At 40.6% G+C, this 25,916-nt stretch overlaps 1 protein-coding gene across 2 annotated transcripts in view; it reads left to right on the forward strand.

Annotated features, from left to right (window-relative positions):
* lekr1 (leucine, glutamate and lysine rich 1) overlaps nucleotides 1-25,916 on the forward strand; it is an 80,476-nt gene that overhangs the window by 20,568 nt on the left and 33,992 nt on the right. For both annotated transcript variants that reach the window (XM_051065689.1, XM_051065688.1), the window contains exons 3-5: nucleotides 2,378-2,907; nucleotides 16,518-16,595; nucleotides 19,926-20,089. In XM_051065689.1, coding sequence (XP_050921646.1) covers nucleotides 2,378-2,907; nucleotides 16,518-16,595; nucleotides 19,926-20,089 — 772 coding nt within the window. The remainder of the gene's footprint in view (nucleotides 1-2,377; nucleotides 2,908-16,517; nucleotides 16,596-19,925; nucleotides 20,090-25,916) is intronic.

Consider the following 25,916-nt stretch of genomic DNA (forward strand, 5'->3'; position numbering starts at 1 on the left):
ATGTTTGCGGAGCTTTTTCTCCACCCACACTAATACACTCCCTCGTCTTTTTCTCCTCTGTCGGTCTCTAGACTTTCATCAGGGCAAATGTCCGACACAAGGGAATCCAACACCAACATCTTTGCTTTGTTATACAAGCATCCAAATACATGGGGAGCCCTGCGTCTTGTGTACTTACATTAATCATTACATAAAGCAGTCAGGTGTCTTAACTTGTGATATGTTAGCGTTAGCTGGTTGTTTTGGAGTTCATTTCCCATGTGTACCTGCATGAGAGTCATGCTCTGTTTTGTCCTTTTATGAGGTGCTGATTCCCTTGTGTTAGACATTTGTCTGTAGCATTTGGTTCAGCAGCAGAACCACCAGCACAGCAGGAGACCTTTAGTTTTGTTATCATTTGCTTGCACTGGATCCAAGTGTGCACAGTCTTCTCCTCTTATACCTTAGCACTTGCTGTGAGTGTATAAATTGTTCTTCTGTCTTTCTTCCTGTCTGTCATGGCTGCTAGAGGACGAATGCCTGCTGTCTTAAAGACGTGAGGCAGACATAATCTGCACCTTGACCTGACACAGATAGACAAGATGCTAACACAGAGCAGGAAGGCGCTGTGATAGGTGGTAACAGAGAGAGGAAGTTAGATGTGGCAGATGGAGAGACAGAGAGAGGGAGACAGAGAAGCTTTATCTTCTTGAAAGCGTCACCTGTCAGTCACTTGTCACGTTAGAAGCACTTTCAAGTGATGCTGTGTGTTTTGTCTGTCTGTCTTGTTTACCACCCCGTCATTCTTTCTGACTTCTCTCTTACTGTAAAGAAGAGAATAAAAAGAGGGGCAGAGGAAGAGAGAGAGAGAGTTGGGCGACAAGGATGGTGATAATTCAATAAAATCCATTTCAGTGGTTTTCAGGAAAAACACTTTCAAGCAGTGGCTGCCATTGTTTTGATCTCTGTCTTTTTACTTGTCTTTCTCTGTCTTTTCATGTTTAGGCTCTTAGCATTAGTTCTGTTTGTTTGTTTGTTTGTTTGCACCACAAAGACAAGACAAAGACAAAGTCTACTTGAAAATCATCAAAGAGTTATTAACTCTCTACTTCAATATCACAAAGTAGTCTTATATTTAGATTTTTATTTGCATTTGCTAAGTTCAGGAAGTTTATTATCCTGTTGCTCCCATTGAAGTTTTTTTTTTTTGAATAGTAATGAACACATGTAGTATATGACACTATTTAAATTGTCCAGAGTCAGTAAACTCTTACCTGTTCCTCTACTGTCAGCTATTCTCTCTTATCCTCACAAAAGGATTAAACAGTTAAACAGGATGATTCCAATGAAAAACTCCACATAAACCACCACTACCATCAGTCCATTGTGCCATGAGCCCTGGAGAAAAGGAGAAAGACCATTAAGGTCACCAAATTGTCATGAGTACTTTCACACAGAACGCGAATAGTACACAGTGAAAAAACAAAGCTGCTCTGGGTCAAAGGATCCAGGAAGTTGGTCCTCTTCCTCGTCAGATGTGGCACTAGCAAAAGGTCATAGTAGCACCATAATCAGTAGGTTTCTTAAAACCTTGCACAAAGTTCAAGCCACTCCAGCCCTTAGTGTTTGAGATATTTTTGTCACACTCAAACAAGTGGATGACCAAATGGACAAAGGCAATCACATGACCTCTGTGCCTTGTCAGCAGTAATAAAATGATCTGTTCTGTTAGCTGTTGTCATCCCAAGCATGTCAGCTTTGTTTGCACGTTTATTTCACCTTGTTTACATCATGTAGCAGTCTATTTGGAGCTTTTTGACACAGAAGCTGTCAGCATGTCATACAAACATCATCTGCCTCTCTGCCACATATCATCACGAAGATGAAAGCTTGGGGGATGTGATCTTACCCCTCATAAGCCTGAAAAAAGTGACAGCCTCTTGGAGAGCATACACTGACACGCACAGAGAAAGGAAGATAATTTTGGGAGACATTTTTCCCAACAGACAGCGGTAGAAACAAAATCTAAAGGAGGGATTAGAGTATCAGTGTTCTTCTGCTTTGAACCACTGACAGATAAAAAAGACGTTTTTGACACCAGTGACTGAAACAGATTTTTATGGATAATTGGGCCTGTAGTTGTCAGTCGAAATGGTTTTATAGACAGCTTTGATAGTTCTGTTTAAAGGCCCCGTACAATACAACATACATCCTTATCCTCAGTTTAATTTCCTTGTAAAAAGCAAGATATAGATTTTATCTTCTTGCATTTATTTATACACTGATGTATAGCATGATTTGTTTGTTGCTACTTATAAACTAATATTGTTCTTTTTCCCCTTCTTCTCCTTCTCATTATTATTATTATTCAAACAAACTGTATGCATTTTCCCCTCAGATGGAGCGCAGTGAGACAGTGTGCCGTTACTGTGGTGTAACCTACCTCATTTACTACGAGTTCCATCAACTCCGCACCCGGCTGGCTCAGTTGGAGACTGAGCTCCAGGATGTGAGAGGGACTGCTGAGAGAGAGAAGGCCCAGCGAGAGGCACTGGAGCTGGGCAGGCTGGAATGGGAGAGGGCACTTCACCTGGAGTTGCAGAGGAAATCAGAAGAGAAGGAGAGCAGCATGAGAGAAAAGCTGGAAGATAAGTACAGAGACATAGAGAGAGTTCTGAGAGAGGAGTTGGAAGAAAAAAATGAAAGGAGGAGGAGAGAAATGGAAGAGGAGTATCAGAAAACCATTGAAGAAAAAGAGAAACAACTCAGAAGAGAGCTGGGAGACTCAGAGGCGGAGAGACTAAGGAGCCAGGGAGACGAGCTGGAGAGGAGGGCCGAGGAGAGAGAGAAAGTCCTGAATGACGCACTTCAAAAGGCCAATAAAAATTTAGATGAGCTGAGAAAATACCTCCAACAGCTGGAAGAGAGGTGAGGCCTGTATGTGTTTGTCTGTGTTTCCCGTCCCTGGTGTGAAATGATCTCTAATGCCAGGCTTCATGTGGGCAATTATCCTGTGAGTCATGCTGTTAACACAAAAACACGCAAACACTTTCAAACAAATCAGACATGTATCCCACTAGCTGGTGTGTGTATGTGAATCTGTGACACAAACCTAGCTGTATATATGTTATATATGTCAAAATAAATTATCCACAGTGTTTCAGTTTATTTTCCATGGAACTGAACTGTTTTACAGCATTTATTAGGTTTGTTTACAGAAACAAATGTATACACTCACACAGTTGCAAGCAGGGTTTGATTTAATGTGGGTGGAAATTGTGTTTCTACACATAATGATTGAAAAACATCTTCCTCATTTTAAAAAGTCTTTTCTTGCTCGTATTTAGAAAAAATTGAAAAAAAATTTGACCACATTGCTGTGTTTGACATTGGATCAGTGTCCAGAAATGATTTATGAGGGGGCAGACTTTGTTTTAGTGTCAGGATGTGTGGAGGAGAAACGATATCCCTATTGGTTTCTTAACATTGCAAGAATAAATATAGTTTGTTGTAGGATTTTCTTCTGAAGGGCAATAGGTGTATTAAGGCATCAATTTAAAAAATAGTCTCAAATTTCCACTGCATAGATGAACCAGTTTTATTGAATGACCCTCTGTTCAGTGGTGAATTTGCTCTTTAAGAGATTTTTGCTCTCTGCAGATACTTACGTAGTAGTAGTCCAACTGTGAACTAATTTATAGGCTGAGCATGTTGACAATGAGATATGTTTATTATCAACATAAGGTATGATCATCAAAGAAAAACAATGTTTCCCTCAAAATATACCTGAACACTACAAAATAGTGACATGCAATGCATACATTTAACAGTAACAGAAAGAAAATTAAAGCTGCGAGCAGCGTTGAACGGGCCCTCGCACCCGGCGCCTGTCGGGGGAGCGGCGACCGCGGGACCCCGGCAACCGCGGGGTCAACGCAGGTCGCAGGGCACACGCTGGCGTAACAGTTCACACTTCCGAGATGTAAAAATTTTAAATAAAAGCTTTTATGCTAATTATTTTCTGTGATAATATTTTTCAGAGCTCATCATCTGTGACAGCTCTTGGCTCTCCTGACTGTAACCTCTCTGTGGCAGCTTCTCACAGACTCAATCAACTCCTCTTCCCCTCCCCCCTCAAACACAAACACAAACACACACACACACACAGATACCCCCTCCCAAAAGGAGATAAAACTCAGTTTTAACTTGAGTTTACAAGCTTTGAGCTTTGAGCAAAAGCATTTTTTTGCAAGTTCTGTTATTGGGTGCATATATAAATCATTTATGCTTAAACAAGGGTTATAATGAAGTTATTTGAACAGTGAATATCTCATCTGCCTAAAGTCAGGGCGAAGCCACTAACCAGCTGTAGGGATGGGTATCATTAGGATTTTATCTTTATCCATACAGACCCCTATCAGTCCAGCTCAGACTGTTACTGGTTTAAGAGAGTGAAGTTTATAGCAATTTGCAAAATTTGGAGATTAGTGACAAACTAACCAGTTAGACTACATACAGACAAGCTTTCATTTTAGCTGTTAGTAACAGTTTGCCATGAGCTTAACCAGCGTGCTGTGCTTCGTGTTAAACATGTCATGAGACTGTGGACAACGTTTGAGCCAGCTTTGACATCTGCAGATATGAGTTTCTGAAGAGGGGCCTGCTGAGGTTAGATGTGCTGAATAATATCCATTTTCATATCAGAAAAAACACTGCATTAAACATTGTCTTAGCTCACTGAGCTGAGGTCAACAGGTAATATAACCAACCTGTGAGGTGGCTCACCCCCGTAAGATAAACACATAAATGATCCCTGATAGAACCGATAATTAAAGGCACATCAGTGACAGGGAATGCTATTAAAACTAAACTATAAACTGGTGACATTAACTGCAAAAGAAGATTTTTATTGATACATTTCAGGTAGAATTTAGTTTTCAATAAGGAAAATGCTGTAAGAAACCTGAATTTGTTGCAACAAATTTAAAATAAAAGCTTTTATGCTAATTATTTTCTGTGATAATATTTTTCAGAGCTCATCATCTGTGACAGCTCATGGCTCTCTTGACTGTAACCTCTCTGTGGCAGCTTCTCACAGACTCAATCAACTCCTCTTCCCCTCCCCCCTCAAACACACACACACAGACACACACACACAGAGACCCCCTTCCAAAAACCCATCAAAGAGTAATACAATGGCTCCATCTGTAGGATAAAGTAGAGAGTCGCAACAGGAAGTTACCCCAAAATCTGAGGTTTCAAACAGGAAGTTGGGTTTCCGAACTTTGACGGGCCAGAACCGGCACACGCTTCGACCCAAACTCACAATTTTCGGAGCCAGTCTTCCAAAAATTGTCAAGGAGGGGCTGACAACATTTGAAGTGAATCTGGTCACCCGTCTAGAAACTGGACATCACACTATAAAATATGTCATTTCCTGCTATAAATAGGTGGCGCTACAACAATTGTATGAATATTGACATATGGATGTGTGCAGATAGGTACCATTAACAATCCTGTAAAGTTTGATGCAGTTTGGACAAAGTATGGCCGAAATATAGCAAAAATAAAGCAACTTCCTGTTTCGTGGCGAGTAATCGAACTTTGAGGGGCCATAACTTCCACGCCCTTCAACAAAAACTCAAAATCTGCCGCAATTTAACATCGTCTATGTCTTAAGAACATACTATTAAGTTTTGAAGTCAATCGGATAATGCGTCTAGGACTAGTTCGCGTTCAAGCGACCCCTGGAAATGGCCAAAAACACACAATTTTTTCACCTTCCGGTCAAAATAAAAATACTTTCTGTTGGGTTTAGAATATGGCTCCAAGAGACTTTTTGGTGCGTCATGGGATGTTACATATGTGTGCAGATTTTCAGATTTTTAGGCGCAACGGGCTTGAGGGGCTGTTCCGTTTAAAAATGTAGGTGGCGCTACCGAGGGCATTTTACCACGCCCATGCTCAAGACCCCTAAATTATTAAATTTTTCGCCGTGCCTGACGCGTCTGCAAATTTTGGTAAGTTTTCACGCATGTTAAGGCCCTCAAAAAGCCGATCTAAGAGGCGGAAAAAGAAGAAAAAAAATAATAATAATAATAATAATAATAATAATAATAATAATAAACAGACCGAAAACAAGAGGGTCCTTGCAACTCGTTGCATGGCCCCGTTGGGCCCACGCAACTCGTTGCTCGGGCCCTAATGAAAGACAATCTTCTCCATTAAAAACAATCTTAACAGAACAGAAAACAACAGAGCCATGAGACTTGTTATATTTTAAATAATGGATGCTACTCTGCCTTTTTCTCATCATTACAATGCCTTCGTTTTTTGCTATTTGTCTCTCCACCTACACATGTACTGTACTGTATCTCAGCTGAATGCAACAGACTCAGGCATGTTCTCTGGGGGCTGTCAGTAGCTATTCTGGGAAATGTAAGTATACAGCAAAAGTGGGCTTTTCTTATAAATAACTGTTATATCATGGGTATCAATTCAAGTCAGGAAGCTTACTAACATCAGAGCAACCTTTTATACAGCAAGGACATAAGAAACAACATATCACTCATTTTTAAAAATAATCATAATTATGATGAAGTCACACTGTGTATTCGCAGTTAATTTATTCACTTGATTTAGTGTGTGTGTATAGCTACCCACACAAAGGGACATATGGCGTGCACGCATACACACACGCATGCATACAGGTGGTGAAGATTGTGTCACTTACATCAGCGTTAAAGTGTTGGTAATCAAATAGCAGGTGTCTGTAATCAAACAGCCATCAAAGGCCAAGTTAAGTTTCAGAGAAATATGCAGGAAATGCTCACATGCCATGACTCATGAGAACACAATGAATACTCCACAACATCTAAAGACTGTCCTGTTGAAACGCAAAACAATGACACCGTCCTGAAGCCCTAGACACACAAGGGTATGAAACCATGCACGCACACCTGCAGCCTTACCCACGAATTCCCAGTGTACACCACAAATAGATAACATTTTAGAGGATGTTATGAACAAGCAGAATGAAAGGGTTGCTCATGTTTTTATCAGTTTTTATTTTAGTACACAAACATACACAAAGTGTGTAGGCCTGATTAGACCTCCTCTAGTCAGGATTTTCTCCTTCTCTGACCAGTTAGGGTGGGACAGGTTATACCTTTGTCATTTTATTATTAGATAGAATTAAATTCACACTCAGCTGAATATTGTTTTGTTTTTGCATAATCCTCAGGTAATCATTGTTATAACTTCTAGAAAGATAGACACTGGCTGTCCATGTACTTGAGGGTTTGGGTTGGCTGGTGGGATCACAAAGTTATTAAGTTTTATTTTTATGGTGTTTGATATACTGTCAACGTTAAAAATCTAATTTTGAATGGAATTCATAAGTAGCTGCCTAACTTTTCTCTTTCATCCCGTGGTGGTTATTAGAGCTAGACTGATAAATCAGCACAATAAACAACCTTACAGAGAACTGAGGCGAGGTGACTGGTATATATGCTGAAACAGGGGGCATGTGTGTCGACAGGTGGAGGTCAGGGACATTCCCTAAATGGAATAAAATGTAGTGACTGTACTGTTTCTCCATTGTGAGCAGTAAAGGACACTCATTTTGTATGGTCACAGTCATTTTCACATATAAATCACGTGGCACATTTCATTGTGGAATTGTTTAGGGAAAGTGTTCTTGAATTTTTAAGGGTACTCTATAGTGGATGGATTTTACAGAAAATATAGTGCTCTGTATTGTAAATATGACACGATTTCAGACACAGCCAATGTCTGTGGTATTTGCACTACTTTCTACCAACAAACCCACAATGCATTTTATAGATAAAATAAGATTACTGCTGTGTGACTGACACAGTTGCTTACATGGCACACAATAATGATGATTCGTGATTGCCCAAAAATCTTCCCGCTATAAAGTAAAGAGTGTCGGCTATGTAGGAAGTAGTGAATGAATGAACAAGGGAGTGATTCTGGACTGGTAGGAGAAGCTGAGGACAGCAAACAGAAGTTAAGGACATGGCAGAGCTGATAGATAGTTTGTGGCATGCAAACAGGTGATGGGCAGAAAGGTGAAAACTAAAATTATTAACATCTGTTCACGAGAAGCAATATATGAAAAGAAATAACAGTAAATTAATGTCAAAACTTGGCTTAAACATGCAGTATGGATTGGTTTATAGTGGGTAGTTTGCTTTAATTTTTGCAGTGTCTGTGTGTGCGTGCAGGCCACAGCCGGCATGTTCATATGGCTAGCTGGTTTTCAGCCTGTCCGTATGTTGTTATGTGTATGGTACACTGGGAGAACCAATCCAATATCTGGTCTAATGTAAGCTGATTATCTCCCTCATACACTGCCTCTTCACTGAGTCAAAAACACATGCAAACACACACAAACAACCACATACTGCGCACAGTTGTGCTCTGGAGCCTTGGGGCCAAGTGTGGGTCAGGGGGTCAAAGTTCAGGCAGAGATAATGATGCATGGCACAGTGATGTGTGAGAGGCCAGCATGGACTGACAGCAGTGGATTCTCTTTGTTCCCCCTCTTTTCTTTTCTTTGTTTCACTCTCTCTTACTGTACCCACCTGCTGCTTTTACCATTTGTCTTATCCATTTTCATTTGCATTAAAATATACTCTCATTCTCATTCTTCTTCATCTGAATGAAATACTGTCATAATTCAGTCATCTACGATATATACTGCAGACTAATTTGCTATCTTTCACTCCCATCACCAGCAAATTGCCAGTACTTTTCTGCACCATCACTCACTCAGGTAGTAGTGAGCAGATTAAAAGGAAAAAGAAGGAGAGAGAAAAAGAGAAAGATAGCATGTGAGTGGGAGTTAATGAGGACGTTCTGAATGGCTGACTACACAGCAGGAGTGTGACTCCTTTGTGAGATATGTTTATGATTGATGGCCCTTCCCTCCCACTCTGACACTCTTAATACAGTTTTTGTTCTGAGATTATGTAAATTACCATGAAAGGACGATTGATTTTATACAGGCATGGACGTGAATGTTTCTAACCAGCAGGGTACTTGATCAAGGGTTCTGGTCTTTCTGATGTGTGTTTTTCTAACTTGAGTCACTTGACTCACCCCTGCACATGCAATGGCAACCACATTGACACACACAGGTTTTCTTTTTCTCTTTACAAGCTATTCCTTTCTTCCTATATCTGACGAAGCTGTTTGATCCTGTGTTATTCTGACGGGATGAGAGAAGTGGCTGTGGATTGTGTGTGTGTGTGTGTGTGTGTGTGTGTGGTAGAGATCATGACTAGTGGCTTGATGGCAACACACAAATCAAATCTGATTAAAATGTCACCTGTCAGACAAGTGTGTGTGTGTTCATGACATGAGTGTTTGGGAGCGTGTGCGTGTGTGACAGGTATATGACAGAGGAAAGCAAGGTGAGAAGGGTAGCAATGTGCAGAGAGCAATTAAGCCTGATTTTAAAATGTCACCTGCTAGACAAGTTCAAACACAGATGAGCTGGAGATATTTTGATCTGAAAAAAAAGAGGGAGGAACGGAAAGAAAGAGAGGCATATGCTACTGTATGCTCACGTCATACGGGTGTTATCTTATTTACCAGTTTTATGATTTGTTAAAATACAGTTCATGTCAACATTGTAGGAGTAATTTTGACTGATTTTTTTTTTCCTAAAGGTCCAAAATATTCACCTTGGTGCCTGTTTGCTTTTGAGTTTCTCAAATGCAAACAGACCAGGACATCTCACATCATGCTAAGTATGTCAATCAAGATGAGAGCACTTAGCTGTTCAGATAGTAACTCAATATAAATGGTAAATGTGCACTGGCCCTTATGTGTGCAAAATTGCCAATAGGTCATCAACAGATTATTTGGGGTGGGAATTGTGCTCATTGATGGTACCAATCATCATCTTGAGTTCTTCCAGGTAACCTTTTCTTTTGCTATCTTTGCTATAAATTCTTGCACTTGCAACACTACAACTTTGACCCTCTACAATCATCAGATTCATCATTCGTTCTGATATCACATATACAGTTGTTTGGAAAATACAAAAAATTCATTCTTTCTAGCCTTTTCGTTGAGGTGTTGTATCACTGTTCTTCGATTATATCTCACTACGAGCCTTGTTCGTTGTTCCTGACATTTATAAATTCAGGCACTGGAAATTTGACGCTGAAATATCACCCGTTATTTTTAAGTGTCATTTATATTTAATCAGTTTCATATTATACACTGTTAATCTCAATTTCAATTTGTGGCTACAGGCTGTGAACATTAATTAGGCTGCCACTCAGCCTGCCACTCACAGTTTTTGCCTTCTCAGCCAACAACAAGTGATTACAGAATTTAGTTTAACGTTAATAGCTAAATCGTATGATGTTTGATGAGGGATTCGAAAGGATTCAGATTTTGATATGTACCCCAAACCTACAGTTAGTATGGGCTCATTCCTTGTCTTCGCAGTTTGAGCCTTCCCAAATACACCCATTTGGTCTGCTCTCTCTTCCTGTCTCTCTGCATAGATTAGATTTGGTTAGTAGACTAGAGTCCAACCAACACTTGTCAGAGGGAGATTTAGGAGGCCACACCGGATGAAGAGTTCTTAACACATTCAGAGAGACCACCAGTTTGTGTTTAACTCGTATCACAGTCTGAGAGAAGAAAGAGAACTGAAGAGAAGATAAACATAATGGAGATAAAGTAAACAGGCAAAAGGATTATGAGTGGGAACAGTAGTTAGCAAGAGGTAAAAACTATCCCTCAGTAAGAGAAACTGATAAGCAGGTATGGACAGACAGCTTGTCTAACCGAGGACAGGTTGGAACATATCATGTAACCTGTGCGCATGCTTATAATGTTGAGAGAAGTGTCTGGGAATTTAATATGCTTCGCTTGTTACCCCTTGGCTGGCTGGTCTCAGTCTTGATCCAAACAGTGTGTCTGGGTGTGTGTGTCTTTATCTGACTGTGTGTGTGTGTGTGTGTTTGTAATATATTTGTATTTGTATCAGGGTGCATGCATGTGTTTGTGTGTGCGTGCACACACTTGTATACACCTGCAATGGATAAAATAATCACTGTTGTGCACGGTAACAAAAATTAGACTTGGCAGTTATGAAGAATGAATCATAAAAAATGTGAGAGAATACACACACACACCTGGGGCTCGATTGCAACAGTGATAAGACGACTTGCAGGTGGGTGAGCAGGAGTGGAGGAGAGACAAATGATGGATGACAAATAGAAAGGCATCCATTTGTAACAAGGAAGTATTTTATGGCAAATTTGTTATGTACCCTTGTGGTTTTATTTCAATATCTGGTTTCCATTAGCAACCACAGAAACAATACACAAATCACCACACTCTCCCTCTGCGTGTATGTGTGTGTGTGTATGTGTGTGTATATGTGTTAGGTAATATGCCAAGTCTACTATGCACAGAGTCAAACAGCCTTCAACGCCAGCATGTGAGGCATTAGCACAGATCCAACTTCAAGTTCACATTACCACATCAAACAGACAGACTGACACACACAAAACACACATACACTACTGTGTCTGTGTTGTGTGTACTTTGGTTGCGTTGGAAGAGAACTCTCCCTGGTAGAAGATGACCTCTATTCAGCTCTGATGGTGGCTCAACTTTACCATGGAGCTCATGACAACAAAATAAACAAAAACAATGATATTAATGTGCATGTGTGTCTGTGTGTGTGTGTCTGCTCTGGACACACACAACATGACAAAGTTTATGTGGTAATCAACAATAACATGTTGGAGCAGTAGCATAGCAACCCACATATACAAATGTAACAGAGACACGCTGCTTTTCTGAATTTGAATTATAATTGACAAGCTGGAGGACAAATGCATGTTTATACCCTTAGAGTTAATTCAGTTAGCCATAATATGATATCATTGTGTGTGTGTGTGTGTGTGTGTGTGTGTGTGTGTGTGTGTGTGTGTGTGTGTGTGCTGTTTTGATGATCGCAATCATTGTTATGGCATCCCTGACATGGTTACCAGATAACATGAAAACAAAATATATACAGACAGGTGTCACACTACACAGACACACGCACAGACACACACAGAGAACATTTTCAGTAAAGGATTATGTTTAATTGATGAGGCTCTGACTGATCTAATTAATGTGCTTAAAGTTTTCATTAGAACATTTAACCAGCCTTTAACAAGCCCAAAATGTGTTTTCAGCCTTTTAATTTTAGAAACATTTGAAAGCTGTACATGCACCGTGTATGACTTTGTGCATGCTGAAGCGCCTCTTGTTAGTTGTAGACTTATTGCATTCTGTTTGTGCTCCCTTTCGGTCAAAGCAAAATGGCTTTCAGCTTTGAATGTCCTGCCATGGTGTTGATCAAAACAGTCTTTTAACTCGCACACATGCCCACACACAGTGAGTGAGCAGATGACACTTTGATATTGGGAAGCTTTTATGTCACTTCTGATGATGGCAGAAAATGCCAGTACACACACACACGCGTGCACAAATAAATACGCAACCACATTTCATTTACACTGACATGCACTCATAAGTTATCACTTAATAGTTCTGTATCACATTCACCCTGACCAATGTCAAAAGGCCTAGAACAGTAAATGCTTTTTCAAGGTAAATACCAGTGTTACAGCTTCAGTGTGCGATCACTTTTGAAAGATTGTCTCTTGTGGTGGAAACAAGGAATTACTCCCAATTTTTTCTGAGGGCTTCATTGATGATTCCCAGTAAAATCTGCACCCTCTGTGATTGTGTTTCTATAAAAATAATAGCGGATAAAACAGCAAGAGATGTTGTATGCGCTCATACTCACACAGTAAACTAGTACAAGCATCAGAAACAAAGGCAATAAAGAAAGGGGAGGTCTTAAAGTCATTATTTTTAGATCTTGGCTGATTTGATATGAAGGGGAAGGATATCCCAAAGTTAAGGGCAGCAATAGCAAAAGTACCCTTGAGTTTTAACCCAGTAGTACAGCCAGGATAAACAGAAATAATGACACAGAACATTTTGTGCTGGGCTGAAAATCAGTCTACCACATGAGGAAGGAAGTTTGGCTTTGTAATGTTGACCTTTAGCCCAAATCTCAAAAATATGACGGAGCACAGAACTTGTAAACTCTTTGACACATGCACCCAAAAAAAGAAAACATTTGACTTGGTAGGTCATGATAACACTGTGGCTGGCAGGTTGGTGTTGTTGATGTGAGCGCATGACTATGTGTGTGTGTGTGTGTGTGTGTGTGTGTGTGTGTGTGTGTGTGTGTGTGTACGTGAGTGTGGATGACATGTCCGGATGAGGCAGTTGATTTGGGCTGCTGGTAGGGGGTACTCTAATCTGGCACGCACTCACTGGCACTACACTACCTAGTTATTCCACTGACAGCCACTGCCCTGGGAACAGGAGCTCAAGCTCAAAATACACACACACACATGAAATTCACACACACGCATTCATGCAAACATCCCCCCACCCCCCTCCTCTCGAGGCAGTGTTCTTTCTGATCTCGCTTTGGGACTGGTGGGGACAGATGGGTGAACAGTGGGAGTCTGGGCTGTCATCACTCGAAAAGCAAAGACACGCACGCACAAATACACAAAAATCACACATGCACACACAGGATCACAGGCTCACTCAGAGTTGGTCAGAAAGTGGCAAACATACAAACAGACAGGCTAAAATGCTCACGGAAAAAAGCCTAACTCACTCAGTCTCTCTCTCTCTCACACACACACATGCACAGGAGCACATACATCAGCTAAGCCACAGTCACACGCAAACTTATTTACTTGTAAACACGCTCAGACTTGAGCAGAGTCTCTCATGCACACACACACACACACACACACACACACACACACACACACACACACAAACACACACAGACAGGATTACTAGAAACACGCATTCTTGCTCGACCCATTCTCACCCCACACTGCTCTCCACCTCCTCACCGTACATGAAGTTCCTACTGACAGGATATATCACACAGATAGAGAGAATACAGGTATTTTTTATTTGACCTTCACTGAACCAGGAGTCCTTTACAAATAATTATGTTACACAGAAATAAAACAGTGTATTAAAACAACTGTACTTGTTCATTTCAGCCCCCAAACCTTACACACACACACACATACAAATACAAGCTGTAGTTTTTGTGTTTTATACCTCTGTTATATTTACAGATCAGAATGAAATTAACACAGTTTTTTCTTGACCTTTGGCAACAGTATATGGTGAAGAGAATCTAACCTGAACCCTCTTACTAATGATTCTGAGCTTTTAGCTGCATCTTGAGGTCTTCAGTCAGGGACTTGGCTTAGATGTCCTCACATGACCTAAACTGAGACTGAACTCTTGGTGAGGTGATAACATGTAGAGCAACTTAAAACTCTGAATCTGAGTACATGGACCTTTAAGCTTTGACTGCCCATGTGTTTTGTGGTGACTAAAGTAGCAGTATTGACCACACACTGGCCAGATAAACTACATATCCTTACATAGATAAATATAATGACATTTCATTTTGTTTATCTGTCAGGATACAGACTGCATAAATCACATGAGCTTTTGCTTATCAAAGAGGAATCACTATCTAGGCAACATCTCTGGTACACTCTCAAACCAGCTGGTTTACAGTATTTTGTCTCTAAGTCTTTTATCTCTAGCATGAGAAATGTCTTGATTGCATAATCCCTCCACACTGTGGCCTGCTGGATCAGTTTTGTGGTAGAATTTAAGTGATTTTATTGCGATTAAATTGTAATGCCACTATATTATTGAAAAATAGTCCTGTAACACATAACTAATGACATTTAACTGTTTTATTTATGCCTTTTTTTATTTCAGACCTTTGTTAAATGTTGTTATTTATCATGTTAAATAGTAACATGTTTCTGTTTTGGCTCAGCAGCAAGTTTATAATATTGTCTTCATTTCGTATCAATGTGATGTTTTAGAGCCTGTTTGGTTTGTATATTAGCATATCTTAATGGTTTTTACTGTGGTTTATTTGACAAACTCATTCATATGTTGTCCCCAAATAAAAGGGAAGAGATTTGTTTACCATAGCTGTCATGAGACACCACCCAGAGCTGAAGATTGTCTACAGATCAAAATCAATAGCACACCCAGTTCACAATCACCACACCCGACACACGTAAGCCTCTGTTACTGGCAGTGGGAAACCATGAGAGCATCATATTACCTTACTACTCATTAAACTAGTGTTAGACAGTATGTACTGGCTTACTTTTAGTCATGAATAATAGCAGAGCAGGTTACTTTCCATTGTTATATAGACACCGGTGGTGCTGATCTGCAGTTTATCTTACCAGGTTCATCACATAGGGCCTCTCGGTGTTTGTTTCTAAAGTGTTGACAATAAGCAGAAAATCCCCTGGCATGCTCGCTGCATCTCATTCAAATTACACTTCTTGATTAAACTTTGTTGGTCATGATTATTACCTGTCTGGTTTTAGTCTCTATTTGTCTAGTCTAGCTCTGTGTACTCACTGCTCATTATGTTTATCTCTGTCTCACTGTCAATGCTTATTTGTGGTGTTTTAGGAAAGAACAGTGTCTCTGATTTCTAAGTGTCCAGGTCACACAATTTCACTGTTTATGTGTCTTGTTTGATTGCTCTTTGCTGGAATCTGTCTGTCAGATTTGATCGCTCCCGTCTGGAATCAATCAGCCTAAAATCGTCTGCTTAAAGGCAGAGGAAAGGTTCATCCTGATACTCTTATTTGCAAGTAGTCAAAAAATGTCATGATGTTTAACTTTCCTCTTGTCTGTAGCTTATTGTTGATTATAAAACTAGCTTATAATATTTTTAATTAGAATATACTAGCTGCCAATAAGTGGACTGGTATGGTGCAGTGGACCATGGTGAATTGTGGGATACGCTTTCCCCTGAATACCGTTCCTGTAAGTGTGCATCAAGTGTAGGCTAAGTATATTCCTTGTAGACATTTTTCAGATTTGGGTCACACTTGCCTACTACCTTTGATGCGTGAATACACACTGAAGTGTTCAGCAGTCCAGGTATTGCAGAACAGACCCTAACTCTTCAGTCTGCTATTATGCTTGTGCCTCCAGGATCCTCACAAGGTCTGTCACAGTTTGAGATTAATTCAGTTATTTTCCTATGCAATTTATCAATCCTTTGCAGCTCAGTCTTTTAAATCTTTGCCCTTATGCTTTGCTGAGTCTGCTCATGCTATAATAATAATTTATTATGTATTGAGAGATGAGCTGGGGAGAGAATCCCATCTCTTTATATCAATTACCTCTGAAGAACATTTGAATTTTTGATCTAATTCCATTTCATCACGATCATCCTCTCCTCTCTGTCATTAAAGTTGCATCATCTGTAAGCTCATTTTACCCCATGGGAGTGCAGTGGCATTACATTTGGCTTAGGTTCTCTAATGAGTAATGAATATTGCTCATGACTCTTCACCCTCATTCTTTCTCTTCTTCCTCGACAGGCTGGCGGTAGCAACCTCCACGAAGGAAGAGGCAGAGCGGTTTCTCAGAAAGGAGAAGCAGCGAGGTGAAATCCTCAGGTAAGGAAATAACCAGAGAGAGAGAGAGAGGGAAAAAAGGGGAGAGAGAGAGATTCAGGGGTAGGGTTACTTGATGAAGGTTTAGTAAGCCAAAGCAGGATGGAGATGAAACACAAAAACAAACAATGGAAAAAACAGTATGTTGGTGTTGGTGTGCGTCACCCTGATTGGCTGTTCACTCCTTGACCAGATGCACGGCAGGAAGGCCAGGGCAGATGGGAAACAACTGTGTGGGATGATAGAGGGAAGACAATAAAAGAGAGAATGGAAAAAGAGAGGGGAGAAAGTTAATTCAGCTGACCCACTGGTTATTTCCTGGAGATTGAAAAAGTCGAGAGCAGTTAATGACAGGAGAGGAGCAGGGGAGAGATGTGGAGGTGAAGAGAGTGGGAGGAGATGAGACGTCAGGGAGGGGGAAAAAGTGCTTTTCAATCAGGCTGCTGACATTGAAAGCTGCTAAATGAGTAAACCATCAATTGAGCGAACGCATGCAGTCTCCCTCTCTCACTCTGTTTTTCACTATCTTTGCCTTATCGCTGATGACAGATCTGGCTCATATCTGTTCCTCCATTTGGTGCTGTCAGCCTTATGATTTATGTCATCTGACATTATAAAACTGGCTCTCGTGACAAGCCGTACCCATGCTCTCCTCCACTCCGCACGCACACACAAACACACACACACACACACACACACACACTCACTCACACTCACACTCTCAATCTCACTCTCTCTCTCTCTCTCTCTCTCTCTCTCAAGCACTGCAGAGCAGTTCAGACTCTCCCCTCTCATCCCATCTCGTCTGAGACTCCGTTCATTTTTGATCACCTTAAGCCACAAACCCTGAATAAGAAAAACAACAACCACTCAACCCGCTGAGCTCTCATAAACTGTCACATCACTTTGCACGCAAGTTCACAATGTTTGCCAGCATACAGGCATACAGGCTTGTGTGTGTTTGCCCAGGTGTGTGTGCGTACTACGTGTCACGCGTGTCTGTGTGCACCCATGTCTGTGTGTGTATGTGTGTGCGTTAGAAAATAGGAAACAGTTTTTTGTATGCCTCTCACCCACATGTTCCCTCAAAAGTGTTCTTGGAATAACAGAATGTTCTGTTCCAGCACTCTAGTTTTCCACATCCACGCTTTGCATGAGTTTGTGACTTCAGTGAGCATGTGCGAGTGTGTGTGAGTGTGTGCACAAGTGTGTGTGTAAGTGTGCAAGCTGAGCTAGTGATCTTTCATGTTGCTTAAAGTGCTTTTCATCTGAACATATTTCTTTGTGAGTGAGAGAGATAGGGGAAGAAGAGGGAAAGGGAGAGTGCTGTAAAACATGGCTGTGGCCTTTTTTAAGGTCAGTGTTGTTACATCAGTCCTGAGTTTGCCTCTATCTCCTATATTCAATTTTTTTTAATGTCCTGCTGTCTCTGTCTTTCTGCTAATCTCTAATAATTATGTCATTCATTCAAGTCAACATTTGACCAGCACAGCTTTGTAAGAGCAGAGTTAGATGTTTGTTGTAAGTGCAACAGATGTTTTGAGCCTGTGAGAATTGTGTAATTACATTTGACTGAGCACTTAATAGAGCTTCTCTCATTCATAATTATTCAGGCTCCTTTCAGCTGCGTGAATCCCTTGAGCACAAACTCAAAATGAGAGCGTAATCTGTTTGGTGTAATTTGACCTGAGTGTGAAGTGTCATCCCTTTACACCCCTCTATCCTCTTTCAGAATAAAAGCTTGGACAATAGCATTTTTAAAGCTTTGCTAACACCCAAACAACCTAGGTGTTAGCATTATCTTAAAGATCAAAATGTGTTGATGCCAAATTACTAATTTGGTAATTTGATAGTTTCAAGCCGACATGGCAGAATCTTTGTCAAATTAATTTAACGGTTGTCTCAAGCTGTCAATACTTTAAACCTGATTTCCAACCTTTTTTTATTCAGCTATATTTTTGATTCAATTGATATTAGATGTGAAATCAGTCTCTGTGCTCCATGTTTATTGCTATTAATTGATAATATATAGTTAAGAGGGGAGAGAGATGTCATGAAACACTGACTCAAACCAGGGACAAAACCGTTGACGTGGTATTTGTCTCAGTCCCACTTTGCCCATGCAGACTTAACTAAATTTGACAGTAACAGACAATATACACAGGATACGGCTGTGTCGCGGTTTGCCAGAGACAATTGCTACTATTCTAGTCTGTGTGTCCACTGTGTGGCTCACGTGTGGCTTTTTACCTCAATCAACAACCTCATGCGGCAGCATCTATTTTAGCAGAAGTCTTTGAAATGTGACATTTACTTGTCAAGGTATATAAATGCCCGTATTTAGTGGCAGTTGACTTAACATTAATTTGCACCGGCACAACATGACACAACTGGATCTTGTGGACATTCAGATGAAGACATGACTCTAACATCCAAATGAAGGCATGTTCTGTTGAAGCTCACTAGTCAAAAATAGCGGCAATCCCAAGAGCTCCAAACCTGCCAAAACAGCTGGAGAGAAAGAGAGAGTGAACATAACAACAAGCACATGCAGGGTCAGGAGTGCACACTCAAAACTGACCCGACTCTTCGAAATCTGTATCAACACTGTAGACTGAATTTGTGTTGTGCTCGCTCAGTTGTTGCATGTTATTTATATACATCTCACACTTTTAAATGTCATGAAATGAATTTTAAGGTCAGTTATTGTGAGACTAAAACACTACATGTAAATGTGTAATCATGACTACTGTGTGACTTTTTCAGTTCTGACTAACCTATACAGCATTTATCAACAACTGGGCAAAGCTCTTGAAAGAGCAGCTGAAAGAGCAGCTGGATGTTTACAGAATCTCAATCTATCTAAGGAATGTTTTCACCCTCAGAAATGCTCTGCTTCACACCAGGAAGCAGTAACCACAGTCTTCTGCTCTTACGCACTGATAAACTCTACTGGAGTAATTGGGGATTAAGAGCTATATTCAAAGTATTTGTTAAGAGAGAGGAAGTGAGTGGTGCAAAGAATTGGTTTGGGATTCCAGCCACAGTCTTTTTTAGCTGCCACCTTTAATAGCTAATGCTGTCTTATTCACACACTTGTCACTTAAACAGCACTTGTTAAAAGCAACCCTAGGTAGCTGTTAACAATACTGTCTCAGTCTTTACCATGGCAGCTCCCATAAAATGTTCAGATATTTTAGCCATCAGCAACAAGATGCCTTCAGTTTATTGTGGAAAAACATTAAGTGCTCTCTTGGAATTTTCCAGCTTCTATGTATTTAAACTGCATTTTCAAGGTGTTATTTTGTGTGTGTTTGTTTTTTTGTGTGTCAGAGATGTGTGTGTGCAGCAGGAGAAGGCCCTGCGAGCAACTCTCTCCATGCTCCACTCTGCCAGAAGTAACCTCACCGACGTACGGGGTTTCCTCATCCAGCTGATGGGGGCCTGGCAGGCCTTCAAATCCCAGATACTGCAGCACAGCACACAGGTGTCCTCAGGTAACACACACACACACACACCCAACCCTAAGCTTCACACTTTAAGGAAGTATAAACAAAGAGGAGGAGAGAGAGAGAGAGACGGATGTTTAGATGTATGAGGCTAATTTATTGGGCAGCAAGACATGAAAGAGAAATGTCTGAGGAAAAAGGAGACAAAGAGCAACTCAAATAATCTCTCAGCAGGAATAAATATTAGTTTAACTGTGTCGTCGACTCTTTTAGTTCTGAGGGCAGCACCCACAATGGATGACTGTAATGTGTGTGTGTGTGTGTCTATGTGTTTGTGTTTACAGCTGCACAAACTCTTGTAACCAGAGAATTTAGGCAGGGAGGAATGTGTGTGTGTTCAAGCGTATATGTACATAAAATGCTGTAAACTGATGAAACTCTACTATAAATTTTAAAGAGACTGCAGCCACAGGCTGTGTGTGGAATGTGTGTGTGTGGTGTGTGATCATCGTTGACAGTAAATGCCTGAAGGAGAGTTAACCTCCAGCTCACCTCATGGGTGGGTCTTTTTCTCTCTACTGCACGTTCCAAATAGCTGCAGAGTGTGTGTGTCTGTATGTGTGTATGTGGCAGAGACAGAAAGAGGGAGAGGAAGAGACTGAGGGAAAATTTCATAGAGGAAGAAGAAGAAAAAGAACGTAGTCTGCTGTTTGTGTTGATGCCGTGTGAGTATGTGTTTGTTCAGTGACATGAGCCTGAATGGCAGCTGCTGCACGGACCAACAGATGCAATAAAACACACACCCAGGAATGCACACACACACACACACACACACACACACATATGCAACACACATATGGTCACAGAAAACTACATATTCTCCCAAACCAGTCAACAGTCAGAAACTTAACTCAGGGGTGATATCTTACTTTGTCTTGTTGTATGCTGTGATTTCTGTCGATGTGTCTCGTCTTTCAAACTAACTACTTATACCACAGGGAAACCTTGTTTTGTATAACTTTAATTTTGTATAACTAAAATTTTCTCTTTTTCAAAAATGTTTTTTGGTCGGCTCTTTTTGGTCATTTTGTATCTCTTCATGGTAGTTTATGGTACTTTTTAGTCATTGTGTATCTCTGTGGTAGTTTTGCTTCTCTTTTTGCTTGTTGTGTGTCTCTTTATGGTAGTTTTGTATCTGCTTCTGGTCATTTTGGTTCTTTTTGTAGTCATTGTGCGTCTCTTTGTGGTGATTTGACTGACCAGTAGACCCATTCAGTTATCCATCTGTACCCTTAGCCTCAACTAAAGAGCTTACATTTAAATGTATTTATTCAGCTAAACTCCAGTATTTTGTCTTTGGTCCTGTGTGTTTACTTACACAAGGGGCATAGACAGGACAACTGGGACAGAGACCAAGACACAGCAGATGACTCCACGGGCAACTGAATAAGATACATAAGATCCAAAACAGAATAGTGCAGGACCTATAGGACACAGAACCAGCAATGAATTCATCAATCAGTTTTAATCACTAGATCAATTCAATACTGAATAGTGACACTTACGTAATAACATTCATTGTTAAATAGTTGTGTTCATACTGGAAGAAAGTGTACAAAGATGGGCCTGAATCAGAATGTGTGAAAACCCTCACTGGACAAAGCACACACCTTAGCAAGTCACCCGCGTATAACTCCAAACTGATATGGGCGTTAGCTGGCAATTAAACGGCGCTACCTGTCTATCAGCGTTCTGTGGTTAGCGTCAAACAGCAGAAAAAAGAGAGGGAGAGGGGAGGAAAAAAAGGAAGAGAGAAACATAAGGAGGTTGCCTAATGCAAGCATATGAATGTGGTTTATGGTTAGGTGGAGAAAAAGAGGGAGGAGATGAAAGAACAACCTCATGGGGTGTGGAATTTTACAGAGAGCAAGACAAAGATGAGCACTGAGAGCAGCGGAGGATAAAAACATTGTTAATCTCAGATCAGTTTTGTACGATTGTCAGCAGATGACTTGTACAACTTGATTTGAGAGTGATGTAAAGAGACTTGATAAGAGAGTAGAGGTTTGACAGTAAAAATAAGGGTAAAGACTATGACTAATAATGACTAAGAGTATGAATCTGAATGTGTGTGTGTGTGTGTGAGTGTGTGACCGATCCTTGAACCATAGCCATCTGCCAACACCCTGGGCCATCCCCAGACTATATGGTATCTATTTTCTTGGAAGCCAACTTTGTATATGTGTGTTGATAGTGATAGCAGCAATAAAAAAACATCAAATATGTTCTCACACACGTTAGCAAATATTTTCCTTCCTATCATCCCCCAGTTCAGTACTGTTTCCACATCCGTCTGTCTAGCCTGTTAGCCTGTCTGCAGTATGACTGTTTTAGGACGTAAATGCTCAGGTAGGGAATGCATGCATTGCAACATACACACTATCACTGGAAAAAGACACACATCAAAGATCTACCAGAGCTAAAATAAGTCACCATTACTGAGCTCTCATCAAAGACAACTTTCTTTGCGCTTGTGGCCCTACACTGTAGATTCCTGGAAGAACAAGAACATTTCCTGTGTATTCCAGTTAACTAGAAATAAACCTCAGGTTGAAACAGTGACACTCCAGCTTTTTGGAATCCAGTGCTTTTTTCCATGAAGCTGCTGTGGTTTAGAAGTTGGTCTTATTTTTATTACGCATAATAAACTAGGCAGACACCCTGAAATGGTTATGGTACATGAGCAGTTAAGATCGTGATATTATAGTAATGCAGACTCTCATTTACAGAGCCGTATGTTGTCACATGGTCCTGTAGTCTAGTTCATTGTTGCATACGGTTAGCTCCCCATACTACATTGCCTCATACTTACATGCAAATGTCGGCATAACTGCAGGCGCCGGGTGTGTCTGTGTTTGCTTATGTTTGTGTGAGAGAGAGTGTGTGAGTTCATTTGTGTGAATTGCAAAATACTGTATGTTGAAAAGAATTAATTTATAGTCTATGTGACTCCAGAACATTGTGAATTGTGGGGGACTGTTTTACTTCTAAGCTGTACGTGTAGCCTGTTTTCACAGTTCATGTTTTACTGAATATTCTCTAGACTTTAGTAGTGAGTGGGATTTCTTCTCATGGCAGTGGCCCAAGCAGGAGTCCCTTGCTTGAGATGAGCAGAGACAAAGTTAGTTACATGTACATTAAGCATCTCTTTTGGTGTTTTTGATTGTAGATTGTTTCCACAGTCACCTTTTCTTCTTACAGTGGTTTAGCATCCACTCTGTACTCTACAATATGCATTTGCTCATTTTGCTGACTTATGTTGTCGGAAGCATTTTCCAAGTAATCATACTAGACTAGTTTACCTGCCAACCAACCACAAAACTGGTTTCCAAAGAGGACAGGGATTTGTTACAGTTTAATTTCCATATTAATGCATGGACATTTTGTAATTATGTTGGTTATTTTGGTGATTTTCTGTAAGTATCAGATACATTCAGACATATTTTTGCCCTTTAAACCTTCCTTAGTCTTAAACATTGTCTGATTTTCTGAGAGAGGACTGCTATAAGGATTACTATGACCAATATTGAAATGTGCAAGTAAATTTACAATTACCATTTTTAAGGTTAAACAGAGTTCTTTTTATTACAGTAAAGGCAGTCATAGCTGCTCTGCATTGTACTTTGATTTACAGTAAGTCAGGATATGCTGTAACTGCAGCACTGCAAACAACCAACCCAGTAACAATACTGTAAAACTGTTACAGTAAGTTGGTGGCCAGCTGCCAGAAAGTTGCTGTAATATTTACAGCTACCTTATTACATAGTGTGTGTCTGTGTGTAAGCACTGAGACACATAATAGAAGCACTGTGGAGAAAGTCAGACAGGCCGGTTTGCTTTCATCGCAAAGCCTCTCTGCTCCATCAAGTATTTATACAACTATTTCTGTTTGGACTGTGTGTATTTGTGAGTCTTTCTGTGTGTGTTTTTTTTGATGCTGTGTGTGTCTCTCTGCAAGTGGTTCTTTGTACGTGTGTTCTTGTGCGTTCTGTGTTTATGGGTCTGTCTGAGTCTGTGTGAGTTTCTGAGTGTCTGTGAGTGAGAGTCTGTTGTGTGTGTTGCTTTACCCTGGCGGACCTCGCCATGTCACAGTGACCAGAAAGCAATTATCAGTGTATTGCCGCTTTGAGGAAGACCTCCTACACCCCCCTCTTCCTGCTGAGAGAGAGTGAAAGAGAGAGAGATGGAGAGGGTAAGGAAGAAAAGAGTCACAGAAAGAGGAGAGGAGGAATGAACAGATGAAGAAAGACAGAGTAGAAAGACAGCAAGGAGAGAAAAACAATGAGAGAGAGAGTAGGGTAAAACACAGTCGGAGGAAGAGAATGTCAGGCTGACATTGCTGGATCAGTTTGAGAGCTCTCCAGAGCCACAGCCACAGTGCCCTGCTGCACTGCTCTGAAGGACCCTCACAGACAACTCTTTCAATGTACAGCACACACACATGCATGCACACACGCACAAACACATTACACTTCTTTAACACAATGCACTACCCACACTGCTGGCCTGTCAGCCAATCAAACAACCAGCAGACACCCACACAGAGCCTTTGTCTGCTGGCTCTTTCGACTGATTTCTTTGCTTTGTAAAACACTAAGCTTCATGTGTGGTGTTTATCATAATGGTAATGCAAATATTACTAATTTTAGCATTGATCTTAGACCAGGCATTATCTCTCTTGCCAATAACAAACATAGAAGGAAATCAGACAAACCATGGGGACCTCCATGACAAGTGTGTTTAATGAATCCCTCTGCACATAATGTCCCTGATGAGCCACTGAGTGTACAAACCATATAGAGGCCTTGAATGGGCTCGTATTTGCCAATTATACAAACACTGACTTAATTCTACAATCCCAATCTGCTTAGCTTTTTCAGAACCATGACACTGCCTTCATCAAGCTGAAGTAACCCAACCACTTATTTAAAATAGGTTTTCATAATAAGCCCAGCAGCAAGTAGGCAGCCTGAGCAGGACAGAGTAAGACGTATGTATATATCTATGAATGGACCCATTTTGCCAAATTCGCAACATGCAAGCTCTCATTAGTACCATAAGAAATTTCCCTCTTGCATTAATCACAGTTTTGTGAAACAGGGCCCAGGCCTTTACATGTGGAGCTGCAGTCTAAGATATTATTTTCTATTTTCTTCTGACTTGTGCGTGACTGTAATGGATTTGTATGGACCTAATATGGAGATAGAACAGAATCTGCATACATTAGTATTCAGACCTCAAACTTGCGTTCGCCCTCCTCCCACATCATTCTACCCAGGGCACTCCTTCTTGAAACACAAAAACCAATTCAGTATACAGTAAATGTATTGTTATGTATACAGAATAGGAACATGTCTCATGCTGCGAACACACTCAGTGATGTTGATCATTTTAAAGTTATCAGTGAACCTAAACTGACTATTGATGAAGCTGATAAAAACATGAGGAAGTTGGTGATGATGCCGGTGAAGCAGTAATGGATGCTGATAGTGACTGTGCCAAGTTGGAGTTTCTAAAAAGAAAGTGGCGTGCCTCGAGTTATTCACTATTCAGACTTGGAACTTAAGTGCTTTTCTCTTGCGTGATATCCACTCCTGCCTGGAGCTGCAGTACGTCCAGCACTACAGTCTGACATGTTGTTGGCCTGACACAAGGCCTAAATATTGCAGTTAAGCATTTCTTCCTGGTCTGTTTTTTAATAAATGTATTCAACAGCCTGGAAACTTGTTATTTAAATTTAAATGTGCAGAACAAAATGACACTCCTTTCCTTTGCAAGATCACAAAAAGGTTCAGATTCAAGGAAGTAGAAGATA

The sequence above is a fragment of the Lates calcarifer genome, linkage group LG21 (genome assembly GCF_001640805.2).
Source record: "Lates calcarifer isolate ASB-BC8 linkage group LG21, TLL_Latcal_v3, whole genome shotgun sequence".
NCBI lineage: Eukaryota > Metazoa > Chordata > Actinopteri > Centropomidae > Lates > Lates calcarifer.